The 20,858-nt window shown below is 46.2% G+C and overlaps 1 protein-coding gene across 1 annotated transcript in view; it reads right to left on the minus strand.

Annotated features, from left to right (window-relative positions):
* CLIC6 (CLIC family member 6) overlaps positions 1-20,858 on the minus strand; it is a 53,886-nt gene that overhangs the window by 9,791 nt on the left and 23,237 nt on the right. Inside the window, exons 2-4 of the mRNA XM_088443172.1 lie at positions 8,531-8,640; positions 5,865-5,990; positions 4,291-4,397 (exon numbers count right to left, since the gene is read on the minus strand). Coding sequence (XP_088299298.1) covers positions 4,291-4,397; positions 5,865-5,990; positions 8,531-8,640 — 343 coding nt within the window. The remainder of the gene's footprint in view (positions 1-4,290; positions 4,398-5,864; positions 5,991-8,530; positions 8,641-20,858) is intronic.

Here is a 20,858-nt window from a genome sequence, read left to right on the forward strand (position 1 = left end):
TGCCATGGATTAGTGCTCCAGAACCAAATCATTTATGGTCACTGTGATAGGCAAAACAAGTGCCGGTGGCTGCTAATCATAAAATAGGTGGACAAACAGAAGTAAAGCCCTGTCCACCACCACATAACTGAGCCTAAGGATGACAGATAAACACAATTCACTTAATTTAATAATTTATCTGAATTTCTCAATAAGCAACTTTTGGTGTAGGGGTGGCGGAGAAAAAACTTCTGATACTCCTGGGCGCAGGTATTCAAGAAAGTTTGGGAACCACTGGTCTAGAGGAATGGTCAATAGTGAGGAGTTTAAAATTACAAAAATACAAAATTATGCCATTTCAAAAACTCAAATGTCAGACAGCGTATCATAAACAATGACGAGTCGCCATTTCAGGAGATTAAGTGGTAGTAAAGGAATGGGAGAGGCCAGTTAGATGCTAGGTTTCACAAGGTACGGTTTTGGTAGCCGAAAGAATGATGCCACTATAGGTCAATGGTGGATCTCCGTCTGAAATAGAATGTTCAGTACTAGAGATCGGATCTCCAGAAGGACGTACGTAAGAGATGGTGTAAAGGAGGGCAGCTGAAATGGTTCATGGTCTAAATGAGTGATGGGCATTCTGATGCACTTTAAAGCCACAGGCACAGTCCACTGGCTGCAACATTGCATATACCAATGACCACAGGCAGGAAAACATGACGTCCGGGAAGGACTGTGTGCATGCTGTACTGTAACTGCGGAGCTGATGGTATATTACCTAGCCTATAATTAGGGCTTGTAAATCAGCAGTAAAGAGGCAGTATATTGCAGTAAAGAGGCAGTATATTACAGTAAAAAGGCAGTATATTGCAGTAAAGAGGCAGAATATAGCAGTGAAGAGGCAGTATTTTGCAGTAAATAGGCAGTATATTGCAGTAAAGAGGCAGTATATTGCAGTAAAGAGGCAGTATTTTGCAGTAAAGAGGTAGTATATTGCAGCAAAGAGGCAGTATATTGCAGTAAAGGGGCAGTATTTTGCAGTAAAGAGGTAGTATATTGCAGCAAAGAGGCAGTATATTGCAGTAAAGGGGCAGTATACTGCAGTAAAGAGGCAGTATATTGCAGTAAAGGGGCAGTACATTGCAGTAAAGAGGCAGTATATTGCAGTAAAGAGGCAGTATTTTGCAGTAAAGAGGTAGTATATTGCAGCAAAGAGGCAGTATATTGCAGTAAAGGGGCAGTATTTTGCAGTAAAGAGGTAGTATATTGCAGCAAAGAGGCAGTATATTGCAGTAAAGGGGCAGTATACTGCAGTAAAGAGGCAGTATATCGCAGTAAAGGGGCAGTACATTGCAGTAAAGAGGCAGTATATTGCAGTAAAGAGGCAGTATATTGCAGTAAAGGGGAAGTATATTGCAGTAAAGAGGTAGTATATTGCAGTAAAGAGGCAGCATATAGCAGTAAAGAGGATGTATATTGCAGTTAAGAGGCAGGTTATTGCAGTAAAGATGCAGTATATTGCAGTAAAGAGGCAGTATTTTGCAGTAAAGAGGCAGTATATTGCAGTAAAGAGGCAGAATATAGCAGTAAAGAGGCAGTATATTGCACTAAAGATGGCAGTATATTGCAGTAAAAAGGCAGTATATTGCAGTAAAGAGGCAATATATTGCAGTAAAGAGGCAGTATATTGCAGTAAAGAGGCAGAATATAGCAGTAAAGAGGCAGTATATTGCAGTAAAGAGGCAGTATATTACAGTAAAAAGGCAGTATATTGCAGTAAAGAGGCAGAATATAACAGTAAAGAGACAGTATTTTGCAGTAAAGAGGCAGTATATTGCAGTAAAGAGGCAATATATTGCAGTAAAGAGGCAGTATACTGCAGTAAAGAGGCAGTATATTGCAGTAAAGGGGCAGTATTTTGCAGTAAAGAGGCAGTATATTGCAGCAAAGAGGCAGTATATTGCAGTAAAGACGCAGTATATTGCAGTAAAGGGGCAGTACATTGCAGTAAAGAGGCAGTATATTGCAGTAAAGAGGCAGTATATTGCAGTATATTGCAGTAAAGAGGTAGTATATTATAGTAAAGAGGCAGTATATAGTAGTAAAGAGGATGTATATTGCAGTTAAGAGGCAGGTTATTGCAGTAAAGATGCAGTATATTGCATTAAAGAGGCAGTATTTTGCAGTAAAGAGGCAGTATATTGCAGTAAAGAGGCAGAATATAGCAGTAAACAGGCAGTATATTGCACTAAAAATGGCAGTATATTGCAGTAAAAAGGCAGTATATTGCAGTAAAGAGGCAGTATATTGCAGTAAAGAGGCAATATATTGCAGTAAACAGGCAGTATACTGCAGTAAAGAGGCAGTATATTGCAGTTAAGGGGCAGTATATTGCAGTAAAGAGGCAGAATATAGCAGTAAAGAGGCAGTATATTGCACTAAAGAGGCAGTATATTGCAGTAAAGAGGCAGTATATTGCAGTAAAGAGGCAGAATATAGCAGTAAAGAGGCAGTATATTGCACTAAAGACGCAGTATATTGCAGTAAAGAGGCAGTATATTGCAGTAAAGGGGCAGTATATTGCAGTAAAGAGGTAGTATATTGCAGTAAAGAGGCAGTATATAGCAGTAAAGAGGATGTATATTGCAGTTAAGAGGCAGGTTATTACAGTAAAGATGCAGTACATTGCAGTAAAGAGGCAGTATTTTGCAGTAAAGAGGCAGTATATTGCAGTAAAGAGGCAGAATATAGCAGTAGAGGCAGTATATTGCACTAAAGTTGGTAGTATATTGCAGTAAAAAGGCAGTATATTGCAGTAAAGAGGCAGTATATTGCAGTAAAGAAGCAATATATTGCAGTAAACAGGCAGTATACTGCAGTAAAGAGGCAGTATATTGCAGTAAAACAAGAGATATGGTAAGAACTTTCCTTTGTTATCTCTGTTTCTACGAAGTCCATAGGGTCCACAGGGTTGACCTTGGGGTATAGTTGGATCTGGATCCACGGGCACCACGCAGTTAAAGCTTTGCTGCTCCCAGGATGCACTTGGGTCCGTCCTCCTCTATACCCCGCCCCCGACCACAGGCACCTCAGTTTTAGTTGGTGCCCGGCCGGAGTCGGGTCACCCTGGGCAGTGGGGCTGCATAAGCAGCCCCTAAGCTTTAATTTACATTTTTTGCAAAAAAGAAGATTTTATTATTTTATTTTTTTTACTATCTTCAGAGCGGCAGCATAAGACTGTCCATCTGGACGTCCATGCTGCCGCTCCAACAGCCCCGCTGGCGCTGCGACGCCAGTACTGCAGTAAAGAGGCAGTATATTGCAGTAAAGGGGCAGTATATTGCAGTAAAGGGGCAGTATAGTGCAGTAAAGAGGCAGAATATAGCAGTAAAGAGGCAGTATATTGCACTAAAGACGCAGTATATTGCAGTAAAGAGGCAGTATATTGCAGTAAAGAGGCAGAATATAGCAGTAAAGAGGCAGTATATTGCACTAAAGACGCAGTATATTGCAGTAAAGAGGCAGTATATTGCAGTAAAGAGGCAGAATATAGCAGTAAAGAGGCAGTATATTGCACTAAAGACGCAGTATATTGCAGTAAAGAGGCAGTATATTGCAGTAAAGGGGCAGTATATTGCAGTAAAGAGCCAGTATATTGCACTAAAGACGCAGTATATTGCAGTAAAGAGGCAGTATATTGCAGTAAAGAGGCAGAATATAGCAGTAAAGAGGCAGTGTAATGCCATAATGCAAAGTGGGCGGAGGAGCTGATAACAGCGGCGGGACCAGGAGCGGGGTTTCAGGTAAGTGTTTTTTTAAATTTTTATTAGGACTACTGGGGGCACTACCAGGGGGGATTACTTCTGGGGGCACTACCGGGGGGGGGGGCATTACTACTTGGGGCACTACCAGGGGGGGATTACTACTGGGGGCACTACCAGGGGGGATTTCTTCTGGGGGCACTACCAGGGAGGATTACTTCTGGGGGCACTACCAGGGGGGATTACTACTGGGGGCACTACCAGCTGCTGTATTTCCCACCCTAGGCTTATACTCGAGTCAATAAGTTTTCCCAGTTTTTGGGGGTAAAATTAGGTACCTCGGCTTATATTCGGGTCGACTTATACTCGAGTATATACGGTATATTGCAGTAAAGAGGCAGTATAAAACAGTAAAGAGGTAGTATAAAGCAGTAAAGAGGCAGGATATTGCAGTAAAGAGGCAGGATATTGCAGTAAAGAGGATACTGTATATATTGCATATTACCAGTACACAGTAACACAATGAAATACATATAAATGGCATGCTTACTTTCATTTAGATCTTGCTTGGGATTTTTTATGTAGGCTGAGAATTTTGCAAACACATCATTTCCTGCTGAGTTGGATTCTGGGTGTTTTGGTGCAAGTTTAGGATACCTTAACAAACATATAAAACAAAGCAGTCAGAATCCTAAGCAATGGATCTAATAGAGTGTTTCCCAAACTGAGTGGCACCCAGGGACACCTCAGAGCACTTGCAGGGGTTCCACGGGTTGTTCTAGTCCCGCCTGCCCCTACCTCCTTCTCTCCCATCTGCTCTCACAACTCACTGTCCACTTGCACCCCTCCCTCCTCCCCCCTCGCCTCCCACGTTTCCCCTCTTAATGGTTTTCTTTCCTGCTCTCCTGGTCTATATGATAGGCAAAACCAGTGCTGGTGGCTGGCAATCAGAAGCTTCATGGAAAAACCAGTGGCGCAACCGTGATCACCACCACATAACTGCACCTAAGGGTGACAGGTGAGCCCCATTTCCTTAATGCAATAATTATTCCAATAAGAAACCGAGAAAAAATAAATGCTTAGGGGTATATTTACTACAGTGAGATGTTGCCCATAGCAGCCATCAGATTCTAGCTGTTAATGTTAAGTAGAATCTGATTGGTTGCTATGGGCAACATCTCCACCAAATATATCATCACCACATAACGAGTATAATACAAGTTTATATCATTTTTATAATCCCTTTCCATATACAGGCAGATATAGAGAACAGGGTACAAATCAAATATGTGCTACTATGAGGGTGATTATAATGAGGTAAAAAAAATATCAGTCATCCCAATTGTTCAACCTATCCTGAGCCATCTTAGTCTAATCAGCACCTAAACAAACAGCGTGGCAATTGGTACAGAAGATACTTATATGGGATTGGCCTTAAAAAATCAGTCTGCAGTGATCCTGCTCTATAAAGATCATGGATAAAATACAGAATATTACACCATATACAGAAAACAAACATATACCGACAAATTCTCTATATTAACAACCAGGCACATTAGTTAGTATTTAAAGTCCAGTTATGTGTAATGTAATGCCCACGTACATCACTTTAAATAGATCACCTGACACAGACCAACCAGGGATAAATTAAAGTAGGCATATCTACATGTTATCATTTATGTATAAGCATTACCTCCTATAGCTGTACAATTTTGTCTAAATTCACAATATGATATATATTAATGAACTCATTCATCCTCCGGGCAGGTATGAATATTCCGTGGTTATTAATGAAAGTGTGACATCTATTTGCACTGACAGGTGCATGCTCGCTAACCTCCCGACAAGCTACAAGTGACATAAACCTGCTGGAAGCCTGACAGGTTCCTGAGGGGTCACTTGGGTTTAGCACTTTCTGCCGACAGGACAGCCGACACAACAGCTAATGTACATAAATATACAGCTTCCCATGTTTCCCCATTCAGAGTGCCTCAAGGACAATGCGTCCCTGCTTCTCTAGAGGCTTGCTCACTCACTCACTCGTTCAATCGCTCGCTCACTCAATCGCTCACTCAATTGCTCGCTCACTCACTCTCTTGCTCACTCACTCACTCACTCACTCACCTTGGCTCTGTTAATTTTTCTTCGAGGAATTCCTCTATTTTATTCACATCGGTTTTCACCTCCCCATCAAATGTCATAAACGGGGGGTTTGTTCCTGGTGCCAGGTTCTGTAAATCTGCAGGTTTCCTGCAGGGAGAGGACAGTATAACACCATGAGATATACTGCACAAGCACAAGCCCAGAATCTGCAACAGCAATTGCAAACTATAACAACTGAGATCATTTATAAACAGGCAAAGCAGTCACAAAACACTGGGGGCAGGATGTACTAAGCATTGCCTCCGCGATGCCGTACATACCACCACTGAATGGGTACAGACTGGCGATAATATTGCCGGTATGTACCTAAAAAAAAATCAAAAATGACAGCTCTCCCGTTAAGAGCTGTCCTTTTGCGATACAGGGATTTCCGGGTTTATGATCCAGAAGTCCCCCTGTCATCCATCTGCGCATGCACAGAATGTTGCGCGCACCGCTGGGCACACTGGGAGGGATCCGATTGGAGGACTACACTCCATCTCTTTCGCATCCATTCTATCTGCCCTAAGGCTGCCTGTTGGCATATGGTAACAACAACTATTGGTAAGTAAACATTTGAAACTACAGGTGGGACTGTAGGTGGCGCTGTGTCTTAAGCTGTTCCTCTTATTAGCCTCTCTTTGTTGTCATTTATTTATTTATTACCAGTTAGGGTACATTCTTCCAGAATCTTGTTTTTAGGGTGTTCCATCGAGGCAACTGCCATCGATGGTTAATGTGTTCTAGCAGAAACCCATTGATGGTTGAATGACCAATGATTCGCGAATGCAAATGCACACTGAATAGGAGTCCGTGGCCGCGTATGCGCAAAGTAGAAAAACCCACATTGCGAACAGTCAGGGCCCTGCCATGGCTAGTACTATCATCGGACATCGGCAGCAAACCATCGAAGGGTACTAATCATTGATAGTGGTGGCCAACCCTATTTGTTTGTTATTATTCCATGTTACGTTTCTGAGTTGGACATGTTCTGATCATAGCAAAGTTTTATCCAACAATCTCCCCTGTATGTTAATGCGAGAAGAAAGAATCACGTTCTGCAACAGGCTGAGGGCCTGATTCAGACCCGTTCGCAAGCGGCCGCTCGCTCGCACGCGGCCGATGTTATGCATTTGCGCATGCGTAAGCATCGCAGTGCGCAAACTAGTTTGAGGGATCGGGTAGCGCTTGCTCGCCCAGCAAAGACAGCCCAGAGGAATGAGTGACAGGGGAAGCCATTTGTGGGTGGTAACAGAGGCAGGGCAGTAGTAACGAGGGAGTGGGGCAGCGTCATAGTACACGTCACCTGGTTGATTTTTACACAGAACTGCTCACAGTGCTTGCGGTAGGGTACAGTCCACCACAAGCGCTGCGGTCTGATCCGATGGTTCCCGATGTACCAATGTTTTAATACACTTCCTGGAGATGACGTGTGCTAGTGGGCGTCTCACCATACGCTAATGGGCATCAGCATACACAAAGTGATCGCTCGCCAAGACATAGTGGGCGTGCTTATGTCTTGCCGTGCGATCGCCTGCCTTGACGTCACTTAGCTGAATTTGCATACGCATCTAGCGAGCGGGTCTGAATCGGGCCCTGAGCGCGAACTTGTGACCAAAGTATGACATGAGATAGAGAGAGGCTCCAGGGTAAATGTACTAGGCTGAGACAACAGCGAGGCCCATGCGAGACTGCCCAATGTTTTAAAGTAGTAGTCTCTTAAACAGGCAAAACCAAACTGGTTTTACCTACTGTCACACTAAGGGCTGAAAGTAGGCATCTTTGGCAAACCATAGTCATGCATATGAGAAACAGAATACAAATATAGGAGAATATTTCTCTCGCACTGTAAATTTGCTTTTCTATACTCCTGTGTTTGCTTCCCATCCTAACGATCAGAAAATGGTGTGTGGGCCTTTATGGTTTATTGCAAACTAAACGGCATCTGCAATGTTTGCGCTGAAGACAATGGTGCACGGAACAGTCAAACAGGCAGGAACAGGGAGCCCTGTGTGAGACATTTTCCAAGAACCAAGGTGCCCTGAGGGCGGTGCCCTGAGTGCGGTGGTTTTCTGACCAGGAAACCGTAGCGTTCAAATATGAGAAACTTTACGAAACAATACAAAAATAATAATGCAATGGAATACACCATTGCCCTGCCACACCACTGTCCCCACTGTTGCCGCTCTCCTGGACTGTCCGGGAGACTCACGATTTTGGGGGAGACCTCCCATACTGGCCAGACAGTAGCCAATACTCCCAGGAGCACATGTATGCCACAAGGTGGGCAGGGTCACGACAAAAACTGTGCCACAGTCACTGCAATATACACCTGTAGGCATGGGCGTGATGATGTGGTTGCCCTACCAACTTTTTGACACCGTGTCATCAAATCCCGCCCCATATTCCTATCTGTATTCGCCTTCCCCATTCACTACAGTGTTGCGCTGACTAGACATAACCTCACATTCGAACGCTGCGGCCACCTGGATATAAAATGGCAGCGATCTGCAACTTCCGTGAGCCTATAATACTTAGGGGTCTATTTATTAAAACCCCTCCGAAAAGATTTTCCATCGCTGCACATAAAAAGCTGTGAATATTACACATGATGTGATGTGACATAACGTAAACCTGAGTTAGCTTACCTCTTCAAATCCACGGTGGTGACATTAAATATTACACCTTTCAGCCAGAGGATCATGAACAACCGCTGAGAGAAGGGACAGTTGCCAATACTTTCTCCATCGCTACCGGCCTGAAAACACAAGGTCAGACGGTTTAGCGCAAACTTCTGCTGCCACCCGTATCAAGCTAGCAAAACAACACAAATAAATAGAGACTGTATTTATGTTCCTTTGGACTAAAGATACGTCCATCTGAAGCCAGTGTCACCTGCCTCAATGTGTGGAGGTACAATCATCAAAGTCCCACATACTGCAAGATTCGGTTACATCGTCAGTATTTATTCAGCGGTGTTTGTGCTTTGCACAGTGCCCCCGATTGAGTATGAGATGCATCTGACTGCGCAGCACCCTGTGTTGGTATGTCTTGTCTTTTCAGCAGCATCAGAACTCAGAAAATCATTTGTAAACCATGTAAAATACAGCTTATAATCTCCTGCTTACATATCACACAAAGGGCCTGATTCAGACCCGGTCGCTAGATGCGTACGCTCGTACTGAGTGGATGCAAATTTTCCAAATTGACGTCATGGGATGCGATCGCTCGCAAAGGCATAAGCACACCCACTTTGGCGGTGCGAGCAATCGCTCTGCGTATGCAGACACCCACTGGCACACGTCATCTCCAGCAAGTGTATGAAAACATTGGTACATCGAGGCCCATCGGATGCGAATGCAGTGCTTGTGGTAGGCTTACCCTACCGCAAGCTCTGCAAGCGTTTCAGTGTAAAAAAAAGCCAAGTGACGTGTACTATGACGCTGCCTGTTAATTATGCACGCCTCTGTAACGGCGTTGAAACACTCAGGCACGCCTGCGTTCGCATCGCCAACCCCCCGTTATTAGTGTCCTGCCCCTGTTACCACCCACAAACGGCCTCTCCTGTCACTCATTACACTGGACTGTCTTTGCAGGGCGAGCGAGCGGTATGTGATCGCAGTGAGTAGTTCGTGCACGTGCAGAATGAAGCGCACGCATGCGCGTACGCAGAACATCGGCCCACTTGTGAGCGCACGCATATAGCAAACGGGTCTGAATCAGGCCCAATGTACGGGATGTACTAAGCATCGGCTCTGCGAAGCTGTACATTCCGCCACTAATCGAGTACATATCGGTGATAATATCACCGGTATGTACTTAGAAAATCGCAAAGGACAGCTCTCCTGGTAAGAGCTGGCCTTTGCGATAAAGGGACTTTCGGATTCATGAACCAGAAGTCCCTCTGCCGACCTTCTAGGCATGCGCAGAATGATGCGCGCACCGCAGGGCACACTGGGAGGGATCTGATTGGATTCCTCTCAGTGCAAGATATGGAAAGAAGCCTGCAGGCTTCTATTGGGTAACGCCATCTAACGATGGCGTTACCCACCCGGGTCTTAGCATTCTGTAACTTAAGTTAGTACACATTTTCTGGGATGTGACTGCATTTCTGCTCTTAGTACATCCCGCCCAATAAAACAAATACTCACTGAAAGCAATGCATGATCATCCATTATTTTATATAGCACCCACATAAAACGCAACGCCGCACAGAGAAAGTGTATTCACTGGCATCAGTTCCTTCCCACTGGAGCTTACAATCTAATGTTCCTATCAGAGGGAGGGAAGTGCTTTATAACAACGTTTCGGTTTGGGAACGTTACCAACCTGCTGTACGGTTATTGTTGAAGTTGACGGATGAGACTCGGTGACACAGTCCGACAGCGGTACGTGATAAGTAAGACGAATGCAATCCTCACTTTTCATTTAATGTGACAAGCTAAGGCTTCTGGAGCGGATCCACAACAAACACAGAACTTGCCCAACGCAGAGGGGAACAAGTGACCTTGTTTAAAGGGAGCTCTGTTCAGCTAGACGTGTGTTTATCAGCATTGTACAGCACAATTTAGTGCTTAGAGGACAAGTTGCTGAGAATCACACATTTCCCTCATTTACATCCCATTGTCCCGGCAACAGTAAATTTCACTAACCCGGGAGGGCGAGGCTTTCCTGGTAATTTTCCACATGGCGTGGGACTAAGGGCCTGGTTCAGAGATCTACGTAAATCCGATATTTACGTAAATATCTGATGTTTAATGATCTGCACATGCCCAGGAGCCGCACTGAGGGCCTGATTCCTGTTGGATCGCAATGCTGCGTTCGCACGCAGCCGGACGATGTTTGCATTCTGCGCATAAGACGAAGTGCGCGTGCGTGAACCAGGAATCGGGAACGCGATCGCAGGCAGTACGCAGACCCACCACTCAGTGATTGACAGGAAGTGCCATTTGTGGGTGGTGACGGGGGGGTGGTTGTGTGAACGCAGTCTTGTCAGTGTGTTCGAACGCCGTAGCAGGGACGTGCATAAATTATTCACAGCGACCCCATCCGCAGCCCGAGTACTCACTGTGTTCAGGGAGTTTAGCAACTTCTGCGGCAGGGTCATGTCAACTACAAGTGTGCGTGCAGCTTCGATGTTACCGATGATTTTGCATACTTGCACATTAGTACGGATGTGAGAAGAGGGTAATGTTAAGTGTATCTGCGGTAAATGCACAGTTACCGCTTCCCTGCATGTAATGCAGGGAATGTATTCAGAATGACAGATGCACTGGGCGCCCCCCCCATCATTATCGGAGCTGCTGTACCTAGATAGGGCGCTGATGAGAAGTCAGACGTTTTGAACAGTCAGTGCCACGGCTGCACCTCTGGAGTAGTATGGAGACAATAATATATTACGTAAAGATGTGTCCACATAAATCTATTCTCCGTGCGCTTTATGACGTGTTACACATAACACGTGAGCGTCTTTTCGTGCAACTTTTTCCCTTTAAATTGCATTTTATCTGCAAAGCGATGCAAATAAGATGCACAAGCAGCTGATTAGAAGGAATCGGTATGAATTACCGCTTGCTTCCGGCGGTTCAAATCCCGACAGCGGATGCCCGACATGGGTGAAAATCCTGATCGTCCCCAGTATTTACTAACCTAACCTCCCCCCCTAACCCTCCTTAGGGGTGCCTAACCCTAACCTTCCCCCTCAGTGCCTAACCCTAATCCCCCCTCTAAGTGCCTAAACCTAACCCCCCCTTCCCCGCCGCCTAAACCTAAGTCCCCTGGGGGGGTGCCTAACCCTAAGACCCCCCCGGGGGTGCCTAACCCTAACCCTCCCTACCTCTAGCCTAACCCTAACCTCCTGGGGGGGTGCCTAACCCTAAGTCCCCCCCGGGAGCCCTGAAACTAACCCTCCCCCACTGCGGCTGTCCGCACTCAGCGCCTGGCATCACTTTGATCGGGATGCCGGGCGCCGGTCTCCCGGTGTCGGTAAAATGACAGTGGTCTAGATTTAGACGTCTGTCATTTAACCCTCGCCGGGATAAAGCAGTCGGGGAGCCGGCTGTCGGGATTACGTCCGCCGGCTTCCCGCCTGCATACCGATTAGAATGATATGCGGCATGCCTATATTCTGTGTGTGATTGTGGGTGCATCTGCACAGTGGCTGTGACAGTGTAACGTAGCATTTTGCACAGTGGCTGTGACACTGTAACGTAGCATTCTGCACAGTGGCTGTGACACTGTAATGTAGCATTTTGCACAGTGGCTGTGACACTAACGTAGCATTCTGCACAGTGGCTGTGACACTGTAACGTATCATTCTGCACAGTGGCTGTGACACTGTAACGTAGCATTCTGCACAGTGGCTGTGACACTGTAACGTAGCATTCTGCACAGTGGCTGTGACACTATAACGTAGCATGCCGCATATCATTTTAATCAGCAGAAGGTGCTTGTGCGTCCTATTCACATTACTTTGCGAATAAGACGCATTTTAAGGTAAAAAGTTGCACTAAAAGACGCTTGGCGCTACCAAGTTGCACCATGGCATGGCAGACTAAAGGGGCTGTTTAACGCGCGAGGGGGCTACATGTATGAGGACACATCTGGACTTGTCTACAGTCTATATCTGCCCTAAAGGGTATGCATAATGAGATATAAATACAAGGTGGACGTAGCTTATATGACGCCACTATTATTATTATCAGTTATTTATATAGCGCACACATTCCGTAGAGCTTTACAGAGAACATTTGTCCATTCACATCATTCGTATTATCAGTGGCGTATAAGTCTACAAAAGCACAGAGCCCATTTGATTACATTACCATAGATACATACACCTAGATATATGATATATCTGTTACACATAGATAATAATCTATACATTTCAAGTGGCCCTGTAAAGATTACATGCATTTCTGTACCACACTCACATTTCTCATTAGGTTTTTGCCACCTAGTGGCGGTTTTTGTTACTTAACTACAGGGGCCTATTCATCATCGAAGGGCGTTACTTACCTGCTCCCTGTCGTCCCGGCTACTCATGAGTGACCTCGGGTCACGCATGCGCACAGCTCCAGGGAGGTAGTGAAGAGGTGGCGGAGGGATCCGCTCGGATCCCTCTTCGCATCCCCGGAACTCCTTCCCACAGGAAGGAGCGGGGATCCGAGGACAAGCGCCGTCTGAAGATGGCGCTTGTTCTCGGGAGCAGCAAACTCCGAAAACGCTCAGTTTCGGACCCCTGCTGATGAATGGCCCGGTAACTTAAATATATGTATCCGCATGGTTACTGGGCCATTTATCGTATAATGAATAGGCCCCTATATTTTTTTAGGACTATCACGCTGTACAGGAGGATGTATGGGTGGTACAGTGGTTAGCATTGCTGACTCATAGCACTTCGTATGTTCTGCCCATGTTTACCCTGGTTTTTCCGCCTGGTGCTCCGTTTTCCTCCAAAGACATATTAGTAAGTTAATGATCTGCTGACAGATGTAACCCTGTTGTGTTTGGTAGGGAATATACAACTGTAAGATCCACCAGGGCAGGGACATGATTTATAGACCTAAATGAGTTCTTTGCTTAATACATGCAGAAATAGCTGTTTCCGAATGTATAAGGTAAAATGAAGTATCGCAGCATTTTAAGAATACTGTAACACAGGAGACATCGGAGGTAGCGTCTGTGTTCAGTACAAAAAAGCTCTCTATGGAGATGGCAATATTTTGCAATTTAACAAGCTCCTTTATGGTTTTCGGAGCATGTTTCCATAAGCTAACACCATCTTTAGATGGCATTGACCAGCTTTCCCTGTCGTGAATGTCCAGATTGAGAGGAATATACTGATCCTTACTCAGTAAATAAATCCCAGAGAGGGATCCAAAAGGATCCCTCTCAGTGTCCCGCGTGGCTCGCTCGTGCGCTGGCCGACATCCGAGCATGCGCAGTAGGACAGTCATAAACCCAGAAGTCCTCATCTCGTAGTTGACAGCTCTTATCGAAAGAGCTGTCCTTAGCGTAAATAATTTACAAATCCTCATGCATAGAGCATTAATAAACACCGTTATGCAACTATAAGTGGCGATGATGTATCACATGTAATATCAGATGCATGACACATCCTGCCCGCATAGTGTTGTGCGGATATCCTGTCAGGAAGTGCAGAGGGGGACAGCTCAGTAGGGATGGACATCAGAAACCCGGCATCGAATGGTTGCCGGGCTTCCGACACCAAGTCAAGTGATGCAATGGCTAAGAGTCATCACATCAAAAACATTTTATGGTATAACCATCGATGGTTATACTGAGCACACGAGCAGCAGCAGTCACAGCTTCCTATATGCGCACATAAGGTGAGCTGTGGACACCACTTCCGGGTGCCCGCAGCTGCATACAAGGCTGACAGCCATAGGATGGGCAATGGAAAGCTGCAGCAGTCTCCTATGCCTGTGGGGGGAGGGATCCAGCTGATTGTGCCCCCCACTGGTTATGCGCCGGGCTGAGGGGGCTCACTGGGCCCCCCCCACTTCCCGCCAGCGCAAAACTTTTCTATACTTTTTTACCTAAAGCGGCGTGGTCACGCCTCCCACGATTAGGCCACCTCCCCTTTTACCCGGGCCCGGCTCTTGGCGGGCCTGATGATACATAAGGCTCTATTTACTACAATTCGCATTAAAATGCAGATTGTAGTGTGATATTACCAACTGAATTCGCATTGCGAATTCAGGCAATATCACAGGGATGTATTAAAAATCCCTTAAAGGGACAAAGCTTGCGATAAAGCTCTGTCCCTGCGAATCCCCTCCGCAGCCTTATCACTGTATTTTTCGGAAGAAATACAGTGGCAAGGTTCCGCGCATGCGCTGTCCGGCCACCGCTATCCCGCCCTTCAGTTGCAGATTAGTGAGACATAAAGAAATGCAGAGCAGTGATAAATTAGCAAATGCAGAGCTGTGATAAAGACATGCAGAGCTGTAATAAACAGATGTGCCCTGCATATGATAGATAAAGAGACGCAGAGCAGTGACAAAGAGATGCAGCTCTATGATAAATTAGGAGTTGCAGAGCAGTGATAATGAGATGGAGAGCTAGGCCAAATAAAGTGATGCAGAGCTGTGATAAATAAGACATGATACATAGATGCAGATCAGTAATAAAGAGCAGAGCTGTAATAAATAAAGGAATGCAATTCTGTGATAAACAAAAATATGCAGAGCAGTGACAAGTAAAGAGATGCAGAGCAGTGATAAAGAGATGAAGAGCAGTGATAGAGCAGTGATAAAGAGATGCAGAGCAGTGATAAAGAGATTAAGAGCTGTGATAGAGCAGTGATAATATGAGATATGGTAAGAACTTACCCTTGTTATCTCTATTTCTACGAAGTGCATAGGGTTCCAAAGGATACCTTGGGGTATAGGTGATGACGTCAGGCATCGGGCACCATAGAGTTAAGTTTTCAGCCTCCCAGAATGCATCAGGGTCCCCTCCTATACCCCGCCCCCGAGCCAAGGCATCTCAGTTACGTACCAAGCCATAGGCCGGAGGAGGAGAAGGAAGAGAGAGAAGATCTGGACACACACAAGAAGCACATTCTCACCAGAGGGAGACGGAAAAAACGGTGACCAGAGTAAAGCCCATCTGCGGCACAGGTGCGACAGGGCGGGAGTCCTGTGGAACCCTATGGACTTCGTAGAAATAGAGATAACAAAGGAAGTTCTTACCATATCTCATATTTTCTACATCAAGGTCCATAGGGTATCCACAGGATACCTTGAGGATGTCCCAAAGCAGTATCCTTTAAGGGTGGGGACGCTCCTGTGCTAAAAGGAGAATCCGCCGCCCGAAGGAAGCATCCTGAGAGGCAAAGGTGTCAAACGCGTAATACCTCACAAAGGTATGGACAGAGGACCACGTGGCAGCCTTGCAGATCTGGACTGTAGAGGCACCACGTCGAGCTGCCCACGAAGGACCCACAGACCTAGTGGAATGAGCCCTCACAGAGGATGGAACCGGAAGGCCTTCATGAAGATAAGCTTCTGAAATTGCCATTGCAATCCAACCTGCCAAAGTTTGCTTTGAAGCAGGCCAACCCTTTTTACGGAAGCCATAGAGGACAAACAAGGCGTCCGACTTCCTAAACGAGGAAGTGCGGTCAACATAAATCCTTAAGGCCCGCACAACGTCCAAAGTGGCCTCACCCACTGAAAGGTCGGGTGAGTTAAAAGCCGGCACAACGATTTCCTCGTTGATATGAAAACGTGAAACAACTTTGGGAAGAAATTCAGGACGAGTGCGCAGCACTGCCCTGTTCCCATGAAAAATCAGGAAAGGGGGTCTACAAGATAGAGCCCCTAAGTCAGAAACACGTCTGGCCGAAGCGATGGCCAGAAGGAAAATTGTTTTAGCTGTCAGCCATTTAAGGTCCACTGAGCCCAGTGGTTCAAACGGCGGTCCCTGGAGAGCCTTCAGGACCACAGCTAAATCCCAAGGCGCCACCGGTGGAACAAATGGTGGCTGAATTCGAAGAACACCTTGCATAAAGGTGCGCACATCAGGGATTGTAGCAATCCTACGATGGAACCAGACGGACAGGGCAGACACCTGCACCTTCAGAGAAGCAAGGCGAAGCCCATGGTCTAGTCCCGCCTGTAGAAAAGCTAACACTCTAGACTTACGGAACTCCCGAGGTGCATAACCTCTCGGCTGACAACACTGGAAGAACATATGCCACACACGATGGTATATCCTTGCAGAAGAAGGCTTCCGAGCTCGTAGCATAGTTCGGACTACAGAGCTGGAAAACCCCCTGGACCTTAACATGGCCGTCTCAACAGCCACGCTGTCAAAGACAGCCGAGTCAGGTCCGGGTGAAGACAAGGACCCTGTGACAGCAGGTCCGGTCTTAGCGGCAACCGCAGAGGACTGTCCCTGAAGGTCTGAGAACCAGTACCGCCTGGGCCACACGGGAGCTATCAACAGGAGCGTTCCTCCCTCCTGTTTGAATTCCCGGATTACCCTTGGAAGAAGGGAAAACGGAGGGAAGAGATAAGCAAACCGGAACATCCACTGGACGGACAGAGCATCCACCAGAGACACCTTTTCGTCTCTTGTGCGAGACCCGTACACCGGCAACTTGTTGTTGTGCCGCGACACCATGAGGTCGATCTCTGGAAGACCCCACCTGTCCACCAGAAGTAGAAAGACGTCCTGGTGCAGGGACCACTCTCCCGGATGAACGTCCTGGTGACTGAGAAAGTCCGCCTCCCAGTTGAGAACTCCCGGGATGAATACTGCTGATATGGCCGGGAGATTGCGCTCCGCCCAGACCAGGATGCGGGACACCTCTACGAGTGCCGCCCGACTTCAAGTTCCTCCTTGTTGATTTATGTAGGCCACAGTGGTGGCGTTGTCCGACTGGACCTGCACGGGGTGACCTTGGAGAACCCGCTGTGCCTGCTGGAGAGCATTGAAGACAGCGCGGAGTTCCAAGATGTTCATCGGAAGCTCCTGTTCCGCCTGAGTCCATCTGCACTGGAACAAGTGTGGACCCGTGACCGCTCCCCAGCCCCGAAGGCTGGCGTCCGTTGTCATTAAAACCCAGTTCGCCACCCAAAACGGACGACCCTTGTTGAGATGGGTCGTCTGCAACCACCAGGCAAGGGACAGGCGAACCTCCGGAGTGAGCACCATCGTCTGGGACCTTAGACTCTGAGGCAGTCCATTCCATTTGGACAGGATCAATTGCTGCAGGGGTCTGGAGTGAAACTGGGCATATTCCACCATGTCGAATACTGACACCATGGAGCCCAGTAACCTCATTGCCGAGTGTAGAGACACACGGCGACTCTGCAGACAACTGCGCACCCTCAACTGCAAGGCAGAGATCTTTTCTCCCGTCACAAAAATCCGCTGCTGACTGGAGTCCAATAAGGCTCCGAGGTGTAGAATCCTCTGAGATGGGATCAGGGTGGACTTCTGCCAGTTTATCAACCAGCCATGTCGTTGCAGTACTGCAATCGTCAGATCCAAGGTACTGCAATCGTCAGATCCAAGGTACTGCAATCGTCAGATCCAAGTGGCTTAGAAGGAGTTCTGGAGACCCTACTACCAATAAAAGGTCGTCTAGGTACGGCAACATGCGGACTCCATGCAGCCGCAGGAACGCCGCCATGACCGCCATAACCTTGGTGAACACACGTGGTGCTGTCACCAGGCCAAATGGTAACGCCCGGAACTAAAAGTGATCGTTGCGGATCGCATGTTGGTGACTCAAAAGAATAGGGACATGCAGGTAAGCGTCCTGTATGTCCAACGACACCATGTAATCCCCAGGTTCCAGCGCCAGAATGATGGACCGTAGGGTCTCCATCCGATTTTTTGGGGCCAGCCTGTCGGGGAAAAGACTGTGCTTTAGGCCTACCGTGGGCCCTGTAAGGCCGAAAGGACGACGTACCTGAACTTGAAGGAACTGCAGCAGACGGGAGACATGCCGATTTGGCTGCCGCCAGCGTGGCTACAATTTTGTCCAGATCCGGGCATGGGCAATGTGGCACTTCGGACTAGGCGAGTCACATGAGAATCCACCTGCGGAGGGGATTCCCACTTAGAAAAATAATTGTCCGCAAACGGATAAGCCACCGCTAAACGTCTTTGAGGCTGATACCGTTTACCAGGATTTTTCCATGCCTCCTCTAAATGGTCTACTAACTGACCCGTAAGAGGAAACACTGTGGCGTCACCCTTAATATCCTTAAAAAAGGCATATTTGGACTTGGACACCGGAGGATCATCATCCTCAATAACTAAAGCTGTGCGGACTGCCCGAATAAGGCCAGGAATATAAACCTTGGACTTAGCGTCCGACTCTTTAGTATGGAGAGGTTCTTGGTCAGATAGATCCAGAATCTCCCCATCATCGGACGTCCCATCGTCATCCTCATAAGGAGCAGACAGAGACGCCACCGGCCGCTTATGTGGCCGCAACACAGACTCCCCTTGTAAAACATCCGACAAATGCTGTACTGAAGTTGTCAGAGAATTAACCCACGCAGGCTCCTGAGAAACCTGGGGAGGGGAAATAGGGAGACTGTGGGGTACCATCAGTTGTCTCGGGAAACCCTGCATGGGTGACGACACCACTGACTGCTGGGACAATAAAGAGATGCAGAGCAGTGATAAAGAGATACAGAGCTGTGATAAAGAGTTGAAGAGCAGTGATAAATAAAGAGATGTAGAGCAATGATAAAGAGATGAAGAGCTGTGATAAAGAGCAGTGATAGAGATGAAGATCAGTGATAAAGAGATACTGAGCTGTGATAAAGAGATGCAGAGAAGTGATAAAGATATGAAGAGCAGTGATAAAGAGATGAAGAGCAGTGATAAAGAGATGAAGAGCTGTGATAAATAAAGAGATGAAGAGCTGTGATAAATAAAGAGATGCAGAGCAGTGATAAAGAGATGAAGAGCAGTGATAAAGAGATGCAGAGAAGTGATAAAGAGATGAAGAGCAGTGATAGAGATACAGAGCAGTGATAGAGATGAAGATCAGTGATAAAGAGATACTGAGCTGTGATAAAGAGCAGTGATAGAGATGAAGATCAGTGATAAAGAGATGCAGAGAAGTGATAAAGATATGAAGAGCAGTGATAAAGAGATGAAGAGCAGTGATAAAGAGATGTAGAGCAGTGATAACGAGATGAAGAGCTGTGATAAATAAAGAGCTGTGATAAAGAGTTGAAGAGCAGTGATAAATAAAGAGATGTAGAGCAGTGACAAAGCGATGCAGAGCAGTGATAAAGAGATGCAGAGCAGTGATAAAGAGATGAAGAGCTGTGATAAAGAGCAGTGATAGAGATGAAGAGCAGTGATAAAGAGATACTGAGCTGTGATAAAGAGATGCAGAGAAGTGATAAAGAGATGAATAGCTGTGATAAAGAGATGAAGAGCAATGATAAAGAGATGAAGAGCAGTGATAAAGAGATGAAGAGCAGTGATAAAGAGATGAAGAGCAGTGATAAAGAGATGAAGAGCAGTGATAATGAGATGAAGAGCTGTGATAAAGAGATGCAGAGAAGTGATGAAGAGATGAAGAGCTGTGATAAAGAGATGAAGAGCAGTGATAAAGAGATGCAGAGCAGTGATAGTAGTAAGTATAAACTCTGCGGAATGCAGCCTGTAAAAATAAATATATCCACTGTGTTGACAGATTTAAGTTATGGAGCATACACACGGTCAGATTTGTCAGATCTGTCAGATGAACGATTGAACGATTTTACCAAAGGTTTGAAGGATTTTTGACTGCATTAAAATGAATGGAATCTTCCAAGTCTGACTGCAAACACATCAGATGTCAGATATCGTTATCTGACCATCGGGAACGCGCATCGTTCATCGTCCATCATTCAGGCATGTCAGATATGTCAGATTTTCCTTCACGATTTTTTAAATCGTTATCGTTCAGATCTGAAGAAAAATCTGACCATGTGTATGCACCATTTGTGAGACTTCTCAATTGAAACATAAATGCATTTAATAAATAAAACTAACAACTGAAACAAACAATAATATCAAAAGTCATCCAGTAACACTGTTAATAAAGGACATATATAGGTAGTAAAAAAATAATAGAGAGAGAGAGAGAGTGAGATCCGGATTTAAACTCTCAATAATACATCTAACTACCTATTGAGTGGTAGTGATAAGGCAGATGGGGCAGATAGTTAGTATCAGTTCCAATTAATAGGCCCATACTGAGTACCTTAAATCTGATCAATTAGGGGGAATCCGTTGTGGTATAGCGGGTCTGGAGGCTTCTAAAAGTAAAGGCCCACATACACGGCACAATATACGTGCCGATCCAACGGATCGGCACGATATAGGTGCTATATTGTGCTGTTTATGGGCACGATATCGTACCTGATATCGTGCTGCGCTCTCCCACGGGGTCGTACATCACATCCCCAGGTCTTCCTGCAGAAC

This window comes from Taudactylus pleione, unplaced genomic scaffold (assembly GCF_031769625.1).
Source record: "Taudactylus pleione unplaced genomic scaffold, aTauple2 ptg000327l, whole genome shotgun sequence".
NCBI lineage: Eukaryota > Metazoa > Chordata > Amphibia > Anura > Myobatrachidae > Taudactylus > Taudactylus pleione.